This window comes from Harmonia axyridis, chromosome 7, assembly GCF_914767665.1.
Source record: "Harmonia axyridis chromosome 7, icHarAxyr1.1, whole genome shotgun sequence".
Lineage (NCBI taxonomy): Eukaryota > Metazoa > Arthropoda > Insecta > Coleoptera > Coccinellidae > Harmonia > Harmonia axyridis.
The window spans coordinates 26114715-26135152 of NC_059507.1; the positions used below are offsets into that span (position 1 = coordinate 26114715).

Here is a 20438-nt window from a genome sequence, read left to right on the forward strand (position 1 = left end):
AGGAAACTTGGAACTTTTTCATGTTGATGTAAATTCTTTTGATTTGGAGCAAGGTAAGAACACAAATGTCATGGAATGGTTAATTGATAGCGGATGTACTGATCATATTACGAAAACTGATGAATATTTTTATAGTTCTGTAGATCTTAAGACAAAAACTGAGGTTAAGCTAGGAAATTCAGATGTCATAAAAGCAACAAAGATAGGGAACATAGTGTGTAGATTCAGATCTGGAGATAAAAACATAACTGTTGATATAAAAAATGTTTATTATGTTCCTGAAATCGGAAGAAATTTACTAAGTGTTAGTTCCATTATGTCGACAAACAAGACAGTAATCTTTAGCGGTAAATATGCGGAGATTTATAATGAAAAAAATGAGTTCCTTTTCCATTCGAAACAAAATAAGAAATTATTCTCTATAACGTGTGAAGTTTTAAAAGGTGCTGATGCTATTTCTGCAAATCATATTGCTAAGAATATGTCAACCAAGGAAAGATTCCATCGTATCTTGGGTCATGTTAACTTTAAAGATCTGAATATAATGTGTCGTGATAAGTATTTAGATGATTTGCCAGACCATTTAGATAATAATTTCATAAGCTGTAAAATTTGCCTAGAAAGTAAGATGTCAAACAAGGAATATGCTTCTGAACGTAGAAGAGCTAGATACTGCGGTGAAATAGTGCATTCTGATGTGAAGTATTTGGATGTAGATGGGTTTAATGGAGAAAAGTATTTCGTTACTTTTATTGAAGATTACTCGAGAATTGCAAGAGCCTATCCAATTGAGAACAAGTCTGAAGTATACGATAAATTTGTTGAATATTTCAATATTCTTAAAAACTATGCTGAAGGTCCTTTATGTGAATTTAGATGCGATAACGGAAAAGAATTTTTGAATAAAGAGTTTTATAATTTGGCTAAAAATGAAGGTTTTCGAATTTTTCCTTGCATTGCATATAACCAGTTGAATGGAGTTGCAGAGAGATATAACAGGACAATAATGGACAGAGTAAGATGTCTCAGAAAAGAATCTAAATTAGACCGCAAATATTGGCCAGAATTTGTCTTGGCCGCATGTTTTGTAGGTAATAGGTTGAGAAATAGTTCTACTTTCGAATCGAAAACCCCTTTTGAAATCTTTTTCGGTAGAAAACCAAGTGCAAAAAATTTGAAAATTTATGGTATGTGAGAATTCCTGACGAAAAAAGAAAAACATCTGACGACAAAGCAGTTGAAGGAATTTTGATTGGGTATACTGATTTAGGTTACAGAGTCTTGATAAACGGTAAAATTGAATTAGCTAGAAATGTTCAAGTTGTAGAGCCCGGTACTGATTTTATTCAAATAAGTGATGATGAGGAAAATGATGATAATGAAATCGAAAAAGACAATAATGAAGGAAGTACAATTGATCGACCTGTCAGGAAAAGATGACTTCCGAATAAATATGATGATTTTATTATTTCTGTAAATTTAGCAGATTTAGATGCTCCTAAATCTTTCGATGAGGCTATAAATTCTGTAGATTCACAAAATTGGAAGGATGCAATGATAAAAGAGTTTAGTGCATTGAATGATTCAAAAACGTGGGAATTAATACCTAAGCCGGTTGATAAGAAAATTCTTTCGGTAAAATTTAAAAAACTCGAAAGGTGAATTTGGAAATAACGCACCTGGAACTAGCTTGACCCCCAAAAAACTTAGTAGTAAGTTAAATTAAACTTTTTTATTTTACAGTCCACTCAAAATAGCATATATACCATATAGGCCTTTGTAAGTACAAATTGTTCTCAATAATTGACCAAAGGCCGTACCACTAACATTTCCAGAGGCTATTAATTTTGATAATGGAATAGTTCAAATAAGACCTTCCACTAAATTATTAGGTGTATTTATTGAGAACAATCTTGGTTGGGGGTTGCATTGTGAATCAGTAACGAAAAGACTCCATACAATCATATACACATTGAGAGCTATTAGAAATAGAGTAGATGTAGACACCTTGAGGATTGTGTATTTTGCAAACTTTCAATCAATTATGTCATACGGAATTATTTTCTGGGGGGGAAGCACTCAGGCTGAACGTGTGTTCATCACTCAGAAGCTAGCTATAAGAATAATGTTTAATATGAAATACAGGGAATCATGTAGATATTGGAATATTTAGAAGACATAATATACTGACTGCCCCTGGTTTATATATCTATGAACTCTTGATATTTTTGTTCAAGAACAATTCCTACTTTCAAGATTGTAAAAATGTGAATCCTACCAGGAGAATGATTGAATACCTATTACCTATTCACAGACTTACGAGTACAGAGCGTAATAATTACTATATGAGTGTGAAACTGTTCAATCATTTACCTAGAAAAATAAGATCCATTAAAGAAATTAAACTCTTCAAAAGAGAATTATTCGAACTATTAATTAAATGTGAACCATATTCTATAAATGAATTTATAGACTTTTGTCATGTACAAATATCATAGGTGTAATTAGTTCATTGTATATTTTTTTTTGTAAAGAATTTGTGACTTGTTTTCATATTGTAATGTACATACAATTCATGAAATAAATAACACTTTTTTTTGCCCTAAGGTAGGGGGAAAGCTAATGTCATCTCCAGCAGCGGGCCGGGATGATGTTGAATGGACTAGTTTAGTGATGTTGATATTACTATATTTGACACGATATAATTAAAATATAGAGCAAAACTGATAAATCAGTGAAAAAATTTCGAAAATCCATCAATAAATGACTGAGAAATACATTATTTAAATTTACGTATTTTAGCGCGGAACGTCTTAGGTCTGTGACGTCACGGCTCTTGCCTGTGATCGCTACACCATAAATTACGTTTAAATACTTAGCCGCGCCAAGGCTCTCGCGCCGTTTGTAGTTGTACAGTGTAGTTTTAACTGGAGTTTTGTTTTTATGTCACCATAATGGAAGAAGACTTCGTGAAAGGACAAAGTTATTTTTACTCAATAACTCATTTCAAACCAACCTACACCTTAGTATTTTTATTATCAGAAATAGACAGCTAGTACTGATAGGTACTTACATCAAAATGATCTTCACACATAGATTATTTAAATTTACGTATTTTACCGCGGAACGTCTTTGGTCTCCGACTCGTCTGTGACGTCACGCCACTTGCCTGTGATCGCTACACCATAAATTACGTTTAAATACTTAGCCGCGCCAAGGCTATCGCGCCGTTTGTAGTTGTATAGTGTAGTTTTAACTCGAGTTTTGTTTTTATGTCACCATTATGATGGAAGAAGGCTTCGTGAAAGGACAAAGTGACAATTTGCCTAAAATAGATATATTCGCAGTTTTTTTCTTCAAATCCATCTTATGTCAGTGCAGAAATAAAAGTAGTTAAACTTTTCAAGTATCTACTTTTGAGTTTACTTCATTATGGTTCAACTTATAAAGATGATTTATTTAAAAACGTTTCATAAACAGTTTGTAGTTGAGTACTGGTTGTTGGAGTCTATCAATGGCAAAACATATTTATCTGAGGAGTAAAAAGTAAAAAGAGAAAAAAGTAATTTATATGTATATATATAACCCAATAAAGAATTTTTTGTAAAAATTCTATATGACAAAGATGAATGTTCTGCATTGAACAGAAAAAACTTCACAGCAGCGTCTATAGTAGCAACATCTATTGCAAAATGGGAGGATTCGTCTTTTGAAAACTTCTATATAGATACAGCCCCATCATCCCTGAGATTACAGGAGTTAGTGAATATCACATTGGAGAAGAGACAACAACTCTTGCCTATCAATGTGGGTGAACTTGAAGAATGAAAGTGTAGTCGTAAGGAAATTGATGCATATGATGCTATGATGAAAGTACATCTAGAGAATGTAATGACTCCTGCAGTGACCAATGCTACTATCCCAAACTTACCATTTCAAATGCAGATACAGTTGCCTGCAAAAATGACAAAGCCCATAAAACAGTAATATAACATAATAGTTGTTGTGGTTTACATACTTAGATGTTTTATACCACGACTTTTGTTTTATAGTGAGTTATTTCAGCCATCGTGTAACGAACAAAACACGACACGAACGGCACAAGTGATTGTACACCAATGAATTCGTAAGCACTCTGCGAATACCAGTCGTCTAGTGTGTGACGTCACGACACTTACACGTACTATGAAATTATTCTTCCAAGCGCAACTTCAAAGTCTCATAACTTTTTCATTTCTAGAGATATTTCAATGATTCTTCCACATTTTTGTTTCATTTTACTTGAATCTTTAAAATTAATCCTTAACAAAAAAATTAAAACTAGTCCATTGCCGCTGGATTTGTGTGGGAGTTTCACCTCACTAAAACCCCCTCTTCTTTTCACAAAAGAACTCCGGAATAGCTTCCTAGCCTGCGCCTCGAGAGGTCCCTTGTCTTCTACCTTCTCCTACTCACTCGCCCCTACGGCTACTCACATTTTCAAACGGCACACTTGTATGAATAAAATAATAAATAATAACATATACACCTTAAGAATCAACTATAGATTGTAAAGATCATCAAATAAATATAATAAATTCAAACATCCGCACCCCGCCAAAGACCAATACTACAACACATCCATACATATAAACAAAAATAATAATTCACTTCTCAAAGAAATCACAGCTATCCATTAATCTCTCTGTCAGTGACCTCCTTCTTACTCACTATTCCAGTTATATAAGCATATACTCTACTCCAGTATTCCCGATTCTCTATCATTCTATCAATTATTTTATTCCCTTGAGGAAGTTTACCTGTATCATTTATCAGATTTATTCTTTCCTCTTTCCATCTTCTACAGTGATAGAAGACATGCTCCGGGCTATCCTGACTGCGACACACTCTGCATTTGATATTAACACTAGCAGGCAGAATATTAACTAAGAACTAAGGGCTCAGGTAAAATAAAGAAGTACGCGTGCGCCGCATAGAATATCAATATTAACGAGTACCAGTTTCAATCATTTTATGTTCCGTTATTCCTGTTCATCGATGCAAAGTATTAGGTGTATTCGAAAAAATTAAATTAAATTTTCTCTCAATCAAATATCAATGTCAAACGCCACTGAATTCTTAGGTTTAGTTCTCATGGTGGATTTATGCACCGTACCTAAGAACTAAAGACTAAGAACTAAACCTTAGAATTCAGTGGCGTTTATGCACTCTCTTGTTAGTTCTTAGTTAAAGCATGCGTACGTGCTCGAACTACTTTCCATTTGTTCTCTACAGTGGACTCCCGATAATCCGGCCCCTGTCTAATCCGGCGCCCCCTGTAATCCGACATGACAGAATTATGTTTGACAATCTTTGCTAATATGTATGTATAGATCACGCAAGTTTGAACAGGTCACAACTCGTACGCGCCACCGCTATTGTGCTCGACGCGTATGCATTGTTTTACTTAGTTTGAATTTGACTACTAGTGATAGCGGTACGGCCTAGCGTACGTTCATTGTTTACTACATATTTATTCATTGTGTATTAGGTATATGTAGTACCTAGTAATGTCGTCACAAACCCAGAAGCGAAAGCACAAAACGTTGACAGTTAAAGAAAAATGTGATATTTTAGATCGCTTAAATCGCAATGAAACTTTCAGTAGTTTAGCAAGTGAATACGGCGTAGGCCGATCTACAATTTATGTTATTAAAAAAAACCACGAGAAGATTAAGAAGTTCGTGTCAACTACTGACTACAATCTTTAGGACTACCAGTGATTCAAGCAGCTCAAAACACCTCAAGCATTCAGCACTTTCTACTCTTAACAGACATGAAGTGGTTTGCTAACGTCATTCAAGTCATGACTACGTATTGTAAGTATTTCAAATACTCAACATACCTTGGCTCTATATCATTTACTGATACGTTTCAATCATTAGTCAAGACCACCTATCCCAAACCCTCGAATGCAGCAGGTAACGCAAACTACGTTTTTACGTAAACTCACGCCTTCCCCAACACTCCACCATTTAACATGGATTGCACCCATTCATCCACAGAAGAAAAGCTCCCACAACTACCATCAATGCAAGCTGAACTCTGTCAACTAAATGCAATCTGTACCGTACCCAACCTTAACCGTTGGTCAGAACTCGGACAGGACCCAGAACATAGATCTGGACCCTACTGGGAACAGGAACCGGTCAAATACAGCACTAGCTTTGACCACTTTTCATCTATACACGGCTCAACCATTGCAGAGCGATACGCGTTAGAAAAAGCACCTACACCCCAATAACTATTCTTAAATTTTATAGTTTTCTAATTAACGACCAGTCTTAATTAGACCTAATGTATAGGATAAGGAATTTTTTTTCTGTTTATTTAATATCAGAATTTTATAAATTTTACGTAACACAAAACTAACTTTAGTTATAGATTTTTAATAAAACTATTCAGAAGCAGCATCAACATTCTCTGTTTCTAACTTTTCAAATGTTGCAACTGGTAGGGTGTATAATTTGTTTACGGAGTCCTCATCCTCAATCAACAGTCTATAGTTTTGAATTTTTTGGAATCTTTCCTCAAGGGTAGATACCAAATAGTAGATTTGGAAGGTAAACGGTCTTCAGGGATGAAAGTTACCGCAGGAGTTCCCCAGGGATCGGTGCTTGGGCCCATCCTATTTCTAATATATATCGATGATCTGACATGTAACGTTGGTGCAGATGATGAGACCCTCTTCGCTGATGATACAACATTTTTGAACAGAGCCAAAGAAATAAATCTACTCCTGAATAAATCCCATGAAACAGTCAGAGATGCTATCCAATGGTTCAATTCCAATGATATGAAAGTGAACGAAGAGAAAACTCAGGAGTTGGTTGTGAGCACGAAACGTCATGAACCGGAAACTATTCATCTACTTGGGGTTTCAATCAGCGGAAATTTAACTTGGACAAAACACATCACTGAATTAAGTCAAAAACTTTCTACGGCATTATTCTCAATAAGAAGAATTAAGAACCTGCTCACAGAAAAAGAAGCGTTACTTACTTACCACGCACATTTTCATAGTAGGATGACCTACAGCATCATTCTATGGGGTGCATCTCCAGAGGCAGAAAGAGTGTTTCTGAAACAGAAAAAAGCTGCGAGGTTGGTAGCGGGAGTGGACTATACCACTAGCTGTAGACCTCTTTTCAAGAAATATGGTATACTTACCTTATCAGGCTGCTATACAGGGTGTTTCCTAAACATGCGGCATGAATTTTCATGTAATTTTTCATAATAAAATGTTATTATCTGAAATTTTGTTTCCCCTATATCTTCGAAACAAATAGGTTTTTCAAAAATCATCAAAGGACAAAATATTCTTAGAATAGTCCAAGGAACAACCCCCTGAATTTTTGCCGCATGTTTAGGAAACACCCTGTATACTGGAGAGTCTTATGGATATATACAAAAATCGGGATACTTTCCACAAACACTCAGCGGTTCACAATCATGAGACCAGGTTTAGGAACAACTTTATTGCCGCAAGACATAGACTGAAAAAGACTCGAAACACGCATATATTCAATGGAATCAAAATGTACAACAAACTTCCACAATTCCTAACATCACTGGATCATAAAACATTCAAGCGGAAAGTTAAAGCCATTCTCACTAAATGTGCATTTTATTCAATGGATGAATTTATGAGGTACCAGTCATTATCCTTCTGCGTTTCAGTTCGTACCTATGTGTAATAGTTTGTTTTATAATTGGTTGTTGTAAATTTTAGAAGTATTCATTTATTGACTATTGTCTGATTTATACACTTTTTATATTATGATGTAGATTATCATACAATTCTTTGACACTCCCTGTAAAATTTTGAGGGTATCTAATAAATTATTATTATTATTATTATAGGGGAGAAGACGTGGAATAATTACAAGACCTCCAACATTGCGACACAACTCGTTAAGACGACCCTTGGAGAAAAGACAGCAGTAGCACTTGCATTATCGAAGACTGCAGTATCAGAGTCTGACCAAAAAGTTCTTGATTATTCAGCAAGAAAAGGCAAGTTATTTGATCCTAGTGCCCCCATAGATCAACGTATCCTATCTCAAGCGATTAAACCTTAAGTATTCTATCATCAAAGACTTTTCCGGATGGCTTTGATTGTATACCTCGAAGTGTCAGAGTGATGGAGATCTGAGCTCAAAATAATATGAAATAAATCATAAAATAAAAAGTACCACAGGATTTTATGAAGCAATTATAAAGTAAGGAACAAATAAAGTGGTAGCTGAACCTTGTAACAATAAAGCCTAAATACAACACAAGCTCAATCATTTTTGTACTGTTCATGTTAGAAAAATACAGAACCCAGCAAATCTATTTGTGAACCAACATGCATTTATATTTTTGATATGTTTTTTGTCAAGTTGTATAAAGCGGTTAACGCTTGCAATTACTGAAAGCATGCAATCTGCAATCAAATTACCTAAACTATGACGTGTGCTTGTTTTTGTTGTTTTGTTTAATTATTTTGTCCAAATTCCTGTGACAAATTGCTTAATTTGTTTAATTATGTTTTACAGAACTGAGAAGATCACAAAGAAAGCGTAATCCTCCCGATCGTTTCGCATATCCGGAGAACTATATAAGGCGGCCAAAAAGGAGAAGTAAGAAAAATCTTTAGACCTATTAGTAAACACCAAGGGCGTAGATCCATTTTTTTGAAGGAGCGAAGTTCGCGAAACCACACCCGAATCAAACAAACCATGGCTGATAATAATAATGATTATCCCCAGAACAACTAACAATTCGCTGATCAGCGCCGCGTTTATCGTGGCAAAGCTGAAAACCAGCGTGATATTATTATTATTATAAAACGGCCATCCATAAACCCGGCCGCAAACCCCAACCAGGGCAGAACAAGCGCGCTCAGAGTAAAGAGATGCCCTCCACTAGGAATAAGCCTACCCAGAAGGCTGCCAACGTCGATGGCACCATGTCTAGTGCGAACGCCGCCGATGCATCACTGTTCTCTGTCGGCATGTGTATACTTGATAAATTTCATGCTATGTAAATGCTCCTATTTCAGGCTATTCCGAGTCAAATGTTCAAGATGCGGAGATCGTCTGCTGCCACACGAGATGGTGCTGCGAGCGTAGCAACACGTATTTCATCTACAATGCTTCGTCTGCGTCATCTGCTGCCAGCCGCTGCAGAAGGGTGAAAACGTGGCATTCACACCGCCTGCTTCTGCATGCATAGAAATATCGATGCAGATGTACGAAGAACTGACTACAGATAATCCAAGTCTGCCCAAGGAGTTGCTTCCCGAGTATATCCCGTACTACTCAACAGCAATGCTTTGATTAAAAATTCTAGCGAGAAAGGGCAAGTTATTTGATCCTAGTGCTCCCATAGATCGACGTTTCCTATCTCAAGCGACTCAACCTTAAGTATTTCATCATCAAAGACTATTCTGGATGGCTGTGATTGTATACCTCGGAGAACACTGTGCATATGGAAGAGCTGAGAGAGAAGTTCAAGGATCATCCAAGGCTGAGATAGGAGACATCACAACTAAGCCCAGCGGAATTGTCCGAAGTGGTAAGTAGCATATGTAACGAATTTGCTTCTAGGAAAAACAAAGGCATCGTTGAAAACCATGCCTACTTGGGGAATACAAGCTCCTCCTACAGCGTTGATCTTATCTTCTGCCCTTTTAGAGAAGAATCTAGCCTTCACTATGACTGGTTGAGCGGGCAACCTTCCTTTTCCTAAAAGTTTGTAGTATCCAGCATAAATAAGCTTTATAACTGGGGCCTTTCCATTAGGGTCATCTTTGTACTTCTGTCTTGTTAGTTCACTTACAAGTGTCCATAATTTATCAATGTTGATGGCTGGCTGCCATTTAGAGTTTTTTTTATGATATCTGACCATACCAAGCTTTCCAAAATATCCAGGATGGTATTTGTCAAAGTCAATCCGGTGGTGATGCATACAACCAGCATTACCGCGTCCTTCCACATAACGTTTCATCGATGTCCCGACTAATTATGCTACATCATTACAACAGCGATCTAACATCGATACTATCGAGATCTCCTGATCGTTCTTCGAGCAGTCCCCTACTTGACATTTCTTCAAGGAGTATCAGTCCTTCCTCACCTCTATCTATTAGGCAAAGTGCATTTTCTCTAGTTTTCCGAATCGACTTTCAACAGAAGAATTATCTTTCTCTTAGAGGTGTAGACTCTCTAATGTATGCAAATTCCATGGGTTCATTTGTATCGCGCAGGTATCACCCCTATTATAGGCAACTTATTCAAATTCAAATTAATTCATTACAACATATAGCATACAACATTCTAAAATACATAAGTATGATCAGAAATGTATGACCTGAGCAAAGCTTGTATTTCATACACTCCGACCAACAAAGATGAATACAAAGATATTCGCTACATTAAAAATCAACCAAATCCAAAATAACTGTCCTATAATTTATAAATAAGAAAATAAGCTCTCTAGAGGCTGCCAATATAAACTAACACATATTCTCGAATACAGAGTGAAATATACCAGAGTTTTCCACGATGTAAGTTTTAAGTTTTCTTTTATCTTTTTTGTTCTTTACATTAATATTAAATTTCATCTCAACTGGAAGAAGGCAATATAGTTTTGGTCCATAATAAGATAATTTGTGCTGTAAATGTGTTCTATGAAATCTTGGGACTATTACATTTTTATTTTGTACACTTCTTGTATTTTGACCATGTTCAACGATATTGAAAGTTGTTCATTCAAGTAATTTCACTTCCTCCAACTAAGATCGTGTTATACATTGTGGAGAGTAAAAGTCCCGCGAAATATTACCGACCGGGTGTAGTTTATTACTTAGCGCAACGTATTGGGGAATCTTTGTCTATTGCCGACGACATTTCAACGCAATGAAGGTCATATCGCATACGAGGATTTTTATTCGAATAAACATCCGATTTTTGAAATGCTCGGTTGTTGATTAACCGAGTATTGAAAACATCCGATTATGCCCAACACTAGTTACAAGTGAAATAGACAATAACGACAATTTTTAAATTTCATTTCACCTTACCCTTAAAACCTATCTAAGCACAAAATACAGTTCTGCTTTTCTCTACAATTCTGCAGAGCTATGGATCGATTCATGTTAATTGTTCATACAAACTTCAATAAAATCTCTGGTAGGCAGATGAGAGAATTATTTTATTCGCATTCCAAAATGATAAGAGAAAATTTCAGCAAAAACTTTTTTTTCGGAGGGTACAGACAATTTATGCTTGAAAATGATTGTGATAGGACTTCCTGTGGTTTCCCAAACAAAAAAAAAAAACAACAATTCAATAAAGCATAGTTTACAATCAACAAATATTCGATATCGCCATTAGATAATGTTAGGAATATGAAATTCAATGAATATATGAACATATACAATACACGAATTGATCAAAATAATATGAAGCAGTTGAGGGTAAGATTTGATTAGTCTTTTTCAACGGAATATCATTATAGGAAAAATCTTCTGAAAAGTTCTTCCTAGTTCATCCGAAATTGTAGATATGCTACACATGAGTAGAATAAAATGAAAACAGTGTTCAAATCGAGGAATTGATCATCAGCTGCACTATCGAAATGAGAGGATTTTTTATACTGGAAACATTTGTATAAAAGTACAGAACACTTATCTTTTTTTTAAAAATTGGGCCTCGAAGTAGGGTTTTTGATACGATCCTTTTTTTACACATTTCTTACGATTCATCTATTCCTTTTCATTACATAACTTCTGACAAGGCATATCTAGTTTGACTTCACCTTGAGTTTCTGACAGAAAACTTATCAGTCCTCATATCAGTTCAGAGTAGGAATGTTTTATGTGTACAGATATCAATAACCATATATATTTTGGTTGGGTTGATTTATTCTGGCCAATAGTATAAGAACTCTGTACTTTAGTTAGGATGCATATGCAATGCAGAATAACCTCTTTAATTCATTTGAATGTGGCACGTTGTGGAGCTCAGAATAATACCTCGAAGCGAATTCCAATATACACACGTAAATCAAAATATACAGAGTGTTCCAGAAATTTTCTGACGTTACTCTGGAAAGTAGTAATTATGAATGTCTAATTTCACATTATGCAATATCTACAATTTCTTTCTCTTATGGCTATCTGGTAGTGCATTGCACACAAATGTAAAAGCATTCACGAAAAGTTCTTCATATTATTTTAAGATCTATTCTAGAACCTCATACTCCTACAAAATAAAAATATTTTTATTGAAGATTTCGAATACTCATCCTGTAAATGAAAATTACTTTGGTTTTTTTGTTTTTTAACAAAAAAAAATGAACATTCAATTGATAGGATTGGCGGTTATATAGTTTTGGGAAAAGACAAGTTCATATCAAAATTTCATATATTCACGAGGATTTTCGAGTAATGAGTCTGATGTAGTTGACATGTTATTATTATTGACTGAAAACTGGAAATTTGGAATGGCATAGCATAATCTCTACATAAATCTGTACCTCAGAACCAGACGGGCATAAGTCACGTTTTCACCAATTTCTAGTAGACCAAAATCAATTTCAAGCGGATAACCGCGGTTGTCTATGGCCTTGCACTAAGTTAGAGCCCTTTAGGAATAATCACGAATAACCAACTTGACTCTCTTGAATTCAGTGTGGTTATAGTCCACCATTTTGGTTAATGTAGATCAGGTTGCTGTAACCAAAACAAACACAACCATCTTTTATTTCGACATAATCAATGTGTATAAATGCTCCTTTTCGATCAAATAAATCTTGCCATCGATAGAAAATTGTGTTGTTTTTTTATTTTGATTATTCAAACTGATCAAATTTAACCTTACTTGTATAATGTCATTAATAACCAAAGGTATAACCCAGCTCTCGAGTGTGGTTATTCGCGGTCCAAATCGGAGACGTTGAAGACTATAGTCCATAATAATAATAATAATAATAATAGCGGTAGGAAATCCCTAGCGATTCACCTATCAGGAGAGTTGAATCGACTCCTGCCCACCGCAGATTCCAGGAGCTCCCTGACCCGGGAAGCTGTAACCTGTCGAAGGGTCCCTGTCCAGGGTAACGGACGAAGCCGTGTGGAAAGCAGCTCAAGAATTCTCCCACCGTAGCTCTGCGGATCGTAAAAAGCGATCAAAGGCCGTCTCCCCCACGACACGGAGGAACCCATGAATGATGGTGAATTTAAGGAATCGAAATATAGAGCCGCTGCCTGAGGTTCGTCAGGGCGTGTCTGGAGCCGGCGCTGGACATGACAGTATGCGGGACGTCGGTGACAGAGTGCTAAGGAGACGGGCGTCTGTCGAACAAAATGCTACGCCTCCACAATCTCAACATTCTAGGAGAAGAATAACACGAGTTTCTCCGACTGCTGAAGGTGCTGTGCAGGATCCCCAACCAGCACTCACCCAAGCAGGTCTACCAAGAAGACGCATGAAATGGACAAGTTCGATAAATGAAACGATCATGCGCATATACTATGAAGTAACTAATATGGAAGAGGATAAAATAGGCTACCGGCAAAAGCTGTTTGCAGAATTCCACAGAAACTATCCCGAACTTCAAGTTTCTGAACAAAGAGTAGCCGACCAATACCGGGTCATATTGAGAAATAAACTTGTACCCGATGAGAGACTCAACACCATAAAAAATGAAGTCCAACTGAGGCTACAGAATAGGAACCTCACTAACAACGAAGTGACAATTGAAGAAAACTACGATTGTGCTGAAAACCAACACAACATCAATGCACAAATTCATACAGAGGAACAAAACAGCGGAGATTTGGAACTAGTAAGAGATGAGCAATGGCGGAATATACAAACTGCGACTATGGAAAACCGAGAAGAAAGTCGAAGAGATCTTTCAGAGCAATTATCTGTTACAATGAATAGATATTTCATAGAATTCGAGGGTACTGATCCTCTTAATCGACCAATTCTTCCTAGACTGAAGTCATCGAAAAAACTCTCACATATTCTGCACTTAATGAACAAAGAGATAATTCCACCGTTTTTTTCGAATGACCAAAACCTAGAGTCATTGCATCTTATTACCTACTGTGCAGCCTCTACAATATCAGCAGTGCTCGGTGTGAAGCCAAAACCTAGAAGTGAGCAACCAGCACAGAAAAAACAGCATAACAAACCACATTGGCAAAATAGGCTAGAAGCAAAAGTACATAGCCTCCGACAAGATATAGGAAGGTTAACACAATTTGAAAAAGATTCTCCGTCGAGAAAACTACAGAAAATAGTGGATGCAATTATGGATCGCCATAGGCGACATGCAAACTACGACGCCAACAATGAAAGTGCTCAAGAAACTCTAGATACACTCAAACAAAAATTAAGTGTATACTCTGAACGACTGAGAAGATTCAATGAGAGCTATAAACGAAAACATGAAAATATGATTTTTGAAAACTCCGAAAAGAACTTTTATAGAATGCTTAATGAACAAACGTCAACTAAATTAGTGAGTCCTCCAAGCGCCGAAGATATGGAGAGTTTTTGGACCGATCAACTGTCAACACCAACTCCTTTTAACTCCAAAGCGCGTTGGATAAGAAGAGAGGAGAAATCCTGTGAGACCATAGAAAGTATGCCACATAGTGTAATAACGTCTGAAGAACTACAGGAAATATTGAAGAACACTCACAATTGGAAATCTCCAGGCCCAGATGGAATTCACAACTACTGGTTGAAGAAGTTTTGGTGTCTGCACGGCAGGCTAGTCGAATACAAAAATAACATAATACATAATCCAACAGAAATGCCAACATTTTTAACAACAGGTATCACTTACCTAATACCGAAGGATTTCCAAAACACTATGGATCCATCAAAATATAGACCTATAACATGCCTACCAACAATATACAAAATCATCACATCATGTTTAGCATCTCGTATCTACAAACATTGCGAGAAAAATAAAATAATAACAACACAGCAGAAAGGATGTTCCAAGAATGCACAAGGATCGAAGGAACAGCTGGTAATAGATTCCATCATATGCAATCAAGCCTTCAAGAAACATAGAAACCTTTTCATGACTTATTTTGATTATAAGAAGGCTTTCGACTCACTTCCACATGGCTGGCTGAAGAAAATTTTGGAGATATACAAGATCGATCCAATTATAACCAATTTTCTAAAGCTTGCAATGGACAATTGGAAAACGAACATCGAGCTTTCCACGGCAAACATAAAAACCAAACTGATTCCAATTAAGAAGGGAATTTTCCAAGGTGACTCCTTGAGCCCTTTATGGTTCTGCTTGGCGCTGAACCCACTCTCTAAACAGCTAAACGCTACTGAAAAGGGTTTCAACATTAAAGGAAATAATAGTACTACCACCCTCAATCATTTGCTGTACATGGATGATTTGAAACTGATAACAGGCAATAAGAACCACCTAGAAATTATGGTCAAACTAGTGGAACATTTTTCGAAAGATGTAGGTATGGAATTCGGATTGGACAAATGTCGTACTCTCAGCGTAGTGAGAGGAAGAATACAAGATGAACCGATCACTCTCGCAAATGGACAGCAAATAGAAGCAATGAAGTCGGACGATCTTTATAAATATCTTGGAATGAAACAGAATAGACGAATCAACCACCAAAGAATGAAGCAAGACTTAACGACTGAGTTCATTAGGAGAACCAAAAAAATCTTAAAAACAAACCTCAACAGCAGGAACATGACGAGAGCCATCAACACATATGCATGTTCAATTCTAACATACTCATTCGGTATAGTTCCATGGAGCAAAACAGACATCGAAAACTTGCAACGTAAAATGAGAACGTTGATGACAAAAGCAAACAAGCACCATCCGAAAAGCAGCATTGAGAGGACTACACTGCCGAGAAATAAAGGAGGCAGGGGTCTTACGGACATCATGGAACTTGCTGGTGGGCAGATAGAAAGCCTACGGGAATACTTCAGAGATCAAGCAAGTACATCAGAGTTCTACAAAATACTGTGTGAAGCAGACGAATCAACACCTTTACAACTTCACAAGGAGCAATTTTCATACAACCACCAGACAAACCAAGAAAAACTGGATAGATGGAGAGAGAAGCCCCTGCATGGAAGACATTTCAACGAGGTGAACCAGGATCATGTCGACATTGAAGCGTCGAACTATTGGCTCACATCAGGTGCAATGTACCCAGAAACAGAAGGTTTTCTCTTAGCCATCCAAGATCAAGTGATCTCAACTAGAAATTACTGCAGACATATCATAAAGGATCGAACTATTACCGACGATCGATGCCGATATGGGTGTCCAACAAATGAGACAATACAACATATCACGGGTGGATGTCAGATGTTTGCAGGAAATGAATATAAAGAGAGACACGATGCAGTGGGGAAGATATTACACCAAGAAATGGCAACTAAATTAACACTAATTCAATCTGAAAAAGTACCATACTACAAGTACCGACCGGAGACCATCCTGGAAAACGAACGCTATAAACTGTACTGGGATCGTACAGTTTTGACTGATAAAACAGTCCCTCACAACAGGCCAGATATATTGCTAGTTGATAAACATCAAAAGGCAGCTATACTCATCGACGTAGCAATACCTAATAACAACAACATGCGTCAAAAAGAGGTCGAAAAAATTTCAAAATATAGGGACCTCGAATTTCAGATAAAGCGCCAGTGGGGAATGATATCAACGAGAACTATTCCAATTATCATCTCAACAACAGGAATAGTACCCAAAAATCTCAAGAGAAATATCAAGCAACTAGGGCTTAGTGAGTATATATGTAATGTAATGCAAAAAGCTGTTCTTTTAGGTACTGCAAGGACGGTGAGAAAATTCCTAGGAAGCGAAGGACAGGTCCAAGGATCGCGTGTAAGAGGACCAGAAGTTCGACGACAACCAGGGGGACCACAAGGACCGGACACGACCTAGCTCTACCCTTCTGATATTTTAAATATCTGGGATTGAGTGAATGTTCCTCTTAGCGAGGAGTGAGAAGCCGACGGCGAGGAGAAATCCTACGCGTATAGGCAAAAGTCGGATAACCAACAATGACCAGAAGCGCTTGAATGCAGTTCGTTATTGTTGGTATTCACTGATGATAATCAGGTTATTCGCTTGAATTTGATTCAATAATATAGTGAAAATACTAATTTCATCGTTGACAACATCGTATGAAGCTTTTGTTGAAAATATCATGTTGGAATTCGTGAATAACACGAAATAAGGCTCTCTCAATTTTCATTTGAATTGAGAATATTCAAAGAGATTTCACTGTACCTATAAAGGAGAACTGTATTTGCGTGCGTATGAAATTGGAACGACAGCGAAATATTTGATAATGATATATTATGTTTGTTTATGCCATTCAAATAATTCTTTATCATTAATAGAATCAACTGTTCTCAATTTCATATTTATTCGATTAATCTCATCGGAAAAACCAATATGTTTTCAATACTGAATGACAAATAAAGTAGACAATTTGTACTTTTAACTTTCGCCACTGGGGCGCTGGCATCAAATTCTGAATTTCCAATAATGTGGAAAGTCTTAATTTACGCTACATAGTTGGTGAATAAGTACCAAAACTTATAAATTTTTTAATTATCACAACTACTTAACTGGATCTTCACAATAATTTGGATTTTCCTGAGAATTACTATCGACAGCTGTTTAATTTTTTTTTTTCGAAATCGATTGCAGATACGAGAAAACTACAACAAACCAAAAAGTGTAGTACGGAATCAGAGTTTATTTTTAATTTTTCTAAACTACTAGTGGTTACAAAAAAATACTTCTGGAGGAAGAAACGAGAAAATAATAAACCTCGGACAAAGACGCGCTTGTAGTGCAATTAAAGTACTCATCTTGAAAGCAACAATAAAATCATGAACCGTAAAAGGATTCCGATATTGTACTGACGTGTCGATTTCAAGGGAAAGTGAAATGATTATATTTGTTCATTTTATGGAGAAATTTTTGTTCTTCGGCTTTGTTTTCTTAAATTTTATATTTCGAAAATCTTGCGGAGGAGTAAGTTCTCGAAATAATGTGCGTCACCATGAAATCAGTCGAAATAAACAATGGACCCCTATCGCGGTAGTAGCGTTGGCATTTAATAAAATACTGCCGTTTAGCTTTTGGACAAAGTCAGAAATCGATAAAACGTTAGATTATGAGGACCATTTGTATAGAAAATCTAACGAAATAAGAATTCCACAAAATTTCGAAAATATATCCTTGCATCCATATCTGATGTTGCAAGAGATTCATCCAAAATTCAGAATTGATTAGTTTTATTGCATTTTGAACTAGGATGGTATTTGTACATAAATTTAACAATATTCTATTTATTGCTCTGAAGTTTTTGTTTCAACTTCTGTACTTGAATGGTGTTTCTGAATATTTGAAATTATTTCTATAAAAAAGAGGTCATCGAAATTAATCTCCGAAAAATCCATACTGTTCCTTTTTTAAAAATTATTAATCATCTCGAATTCCCAGTGTGGAGCTATGAAATTTTTCGATTTTTACCTTAACTATACAGGGTGATTCACTGGGATGCCCTATTAGACGTTTATGGAAAACTATCCATAATTTTTAGCTGAAAATTTGCGTATTGGGGTTTGAGACAATGATCTTTCCCCCTAAAATACTTTCAGATCTCTACAACTTTCAGTTATACCGGAAACAGACTGCTACTTCTTCATTTCAAATGGCACATCCAGTATATTATTGCATCATTAGATAACTTTTTTGATGGCAATTTCGGAAATATGCCATACCTTGGGTGAAACTTGGGTGTGCCATTTGAAATAAGGAAGAAGCAGTCTATTTCCGGTATAACCGGAAGTTGTATAGATCTGGATATATTTTAGGGAGAAAGATCATTGTCTCAAACCCCAATTGCAAATTTTCAGCTAAAAATTATGGATAGTTTTCCATAAACGTCTAATAGGCCATCCCAGTGAATCATCCTGTATAATTGTTATGAGTGAAACAAGTGAAGCATTAATTTGATTAAGAATTAATTGTGAATAATTTAATTATCTGAATAATGGAATAAGTTATTCGAGTAGGTATATTTCATGAATTTATATGTTATGTTTCATTTATTCCGAGAAAGTCTTGATGTGGCGATACTATACTTTGAAGCAAATTATCACAAAAAGATCAATACAAAATTGACAGTTTTTTCAAATCTTTTCATATTTAAGATGGATTGAAATTTTTCCCATATACTCCAAATGAAAAATAACCTATCTTCCGCAATTAAAATGGAATGAATTATAACAATGTAATTTTGATGTCAGAACATACCTACTTTAGAATCTATATGATCCATGACTGAATTCATGATTCATGATTAAATCTCTCAATAGTGACAAGATAAAATTGCTTTCAAACATCTCTGTCTTGAATCATCATCATCATGTATCATCATTGTATTTGTGTGTATCTTATATATATACTAAAATATACTCACTTCAAATAATTTTTTTAGATATTTCCAATTAGACAAATTCTCAAACGAAAGTACCTCCGCCGTTCGAACATGTTAAAAATGACAATTTGAATTATGTTGAGGATGCGGAAGTTAATTTTGTAAGGGATACGAGTATTATCAGGGGAACGCGAAGTCAGAATGATTTGAGATTTAGTCTACAGTCACGCAATCATCAATGCACAACAAACGCGGCAGTGGCAGTAGCTTATAGTAAAGTACTACCATTCTGTTCATGGAACACTACAATAGTTGATAATATTCTCGATTATGGAGATCAACTATATAAAAAATCCGTATCAATGCGAACGTCACAAAATACACCTGATCTATTCGTTGTAGAGGTGTATCCAAATTTTATTATTGCGAATGTATTTTATTCATTACGAGTAAATGAGATGGATACGATGACGGGGTTTGTAGGATTAGGAAGACGAGGAGAAGTAGATGTACCCTTAGCAGAAGGCATTGTAAGAATTTTTCAGAATTTCGAATGTGCTATTTTTACGTGTGGTCTTTTGTCGACTGGCCTGGCTACAGTCTGAAATTCCATTTAGGCTACTACTGATGGTGCCAAAGAATCAGATTTGGAAGAGGAATTGGACAAGGTAGAATATTCTACCGAGAAGAACTCATAAGGCAAAAATCCAAATGTGAATTTCAGTTGAAAAAGATACCTGAAGACCATGAAACATCCCAGGAATGCAGCAGTGAGAAGCACAAGAGCAAATTCCGTTTTCCCAAAATCGAACTCAAAAAATTCGATGGAAATGTCGAAAATTGTATTGGATTCTGGGGACAGTTTCGAAAAATCCATGACGACAAGGGAATCGATATC

General features: G+C 36.0%; 1 protein-coding gene across 1 annotated transcript; it reads right to left on the minus strand.

The window, feature by feature from the left end:
* Positions 1-9573: 9573 nt before the first annotated feature.
* Positions 9574-10032, minus strand: LOC123685356 (60S ribosomal protein L27a-like). The gene has a single exon (XM_045625013.1). It carries the CDS (start codon positions 10030-10032, stop codon positions 9574-9576), a length of 459 nt encoding a protein of 152 aa, XP_045480969.1.
* Between the last annotated feature and the right edge of the window lie 10406 nt (positions 10033-20438).

Coding starts and splice junctions, on each gene's coding strand:
- LOC123685356 (XM_045625013.1), bottom strand. CDS start 10,032: ATGAAACGTTATGTGGAAGGACGCGGTAATGCTGGTTGTATGCATCAC.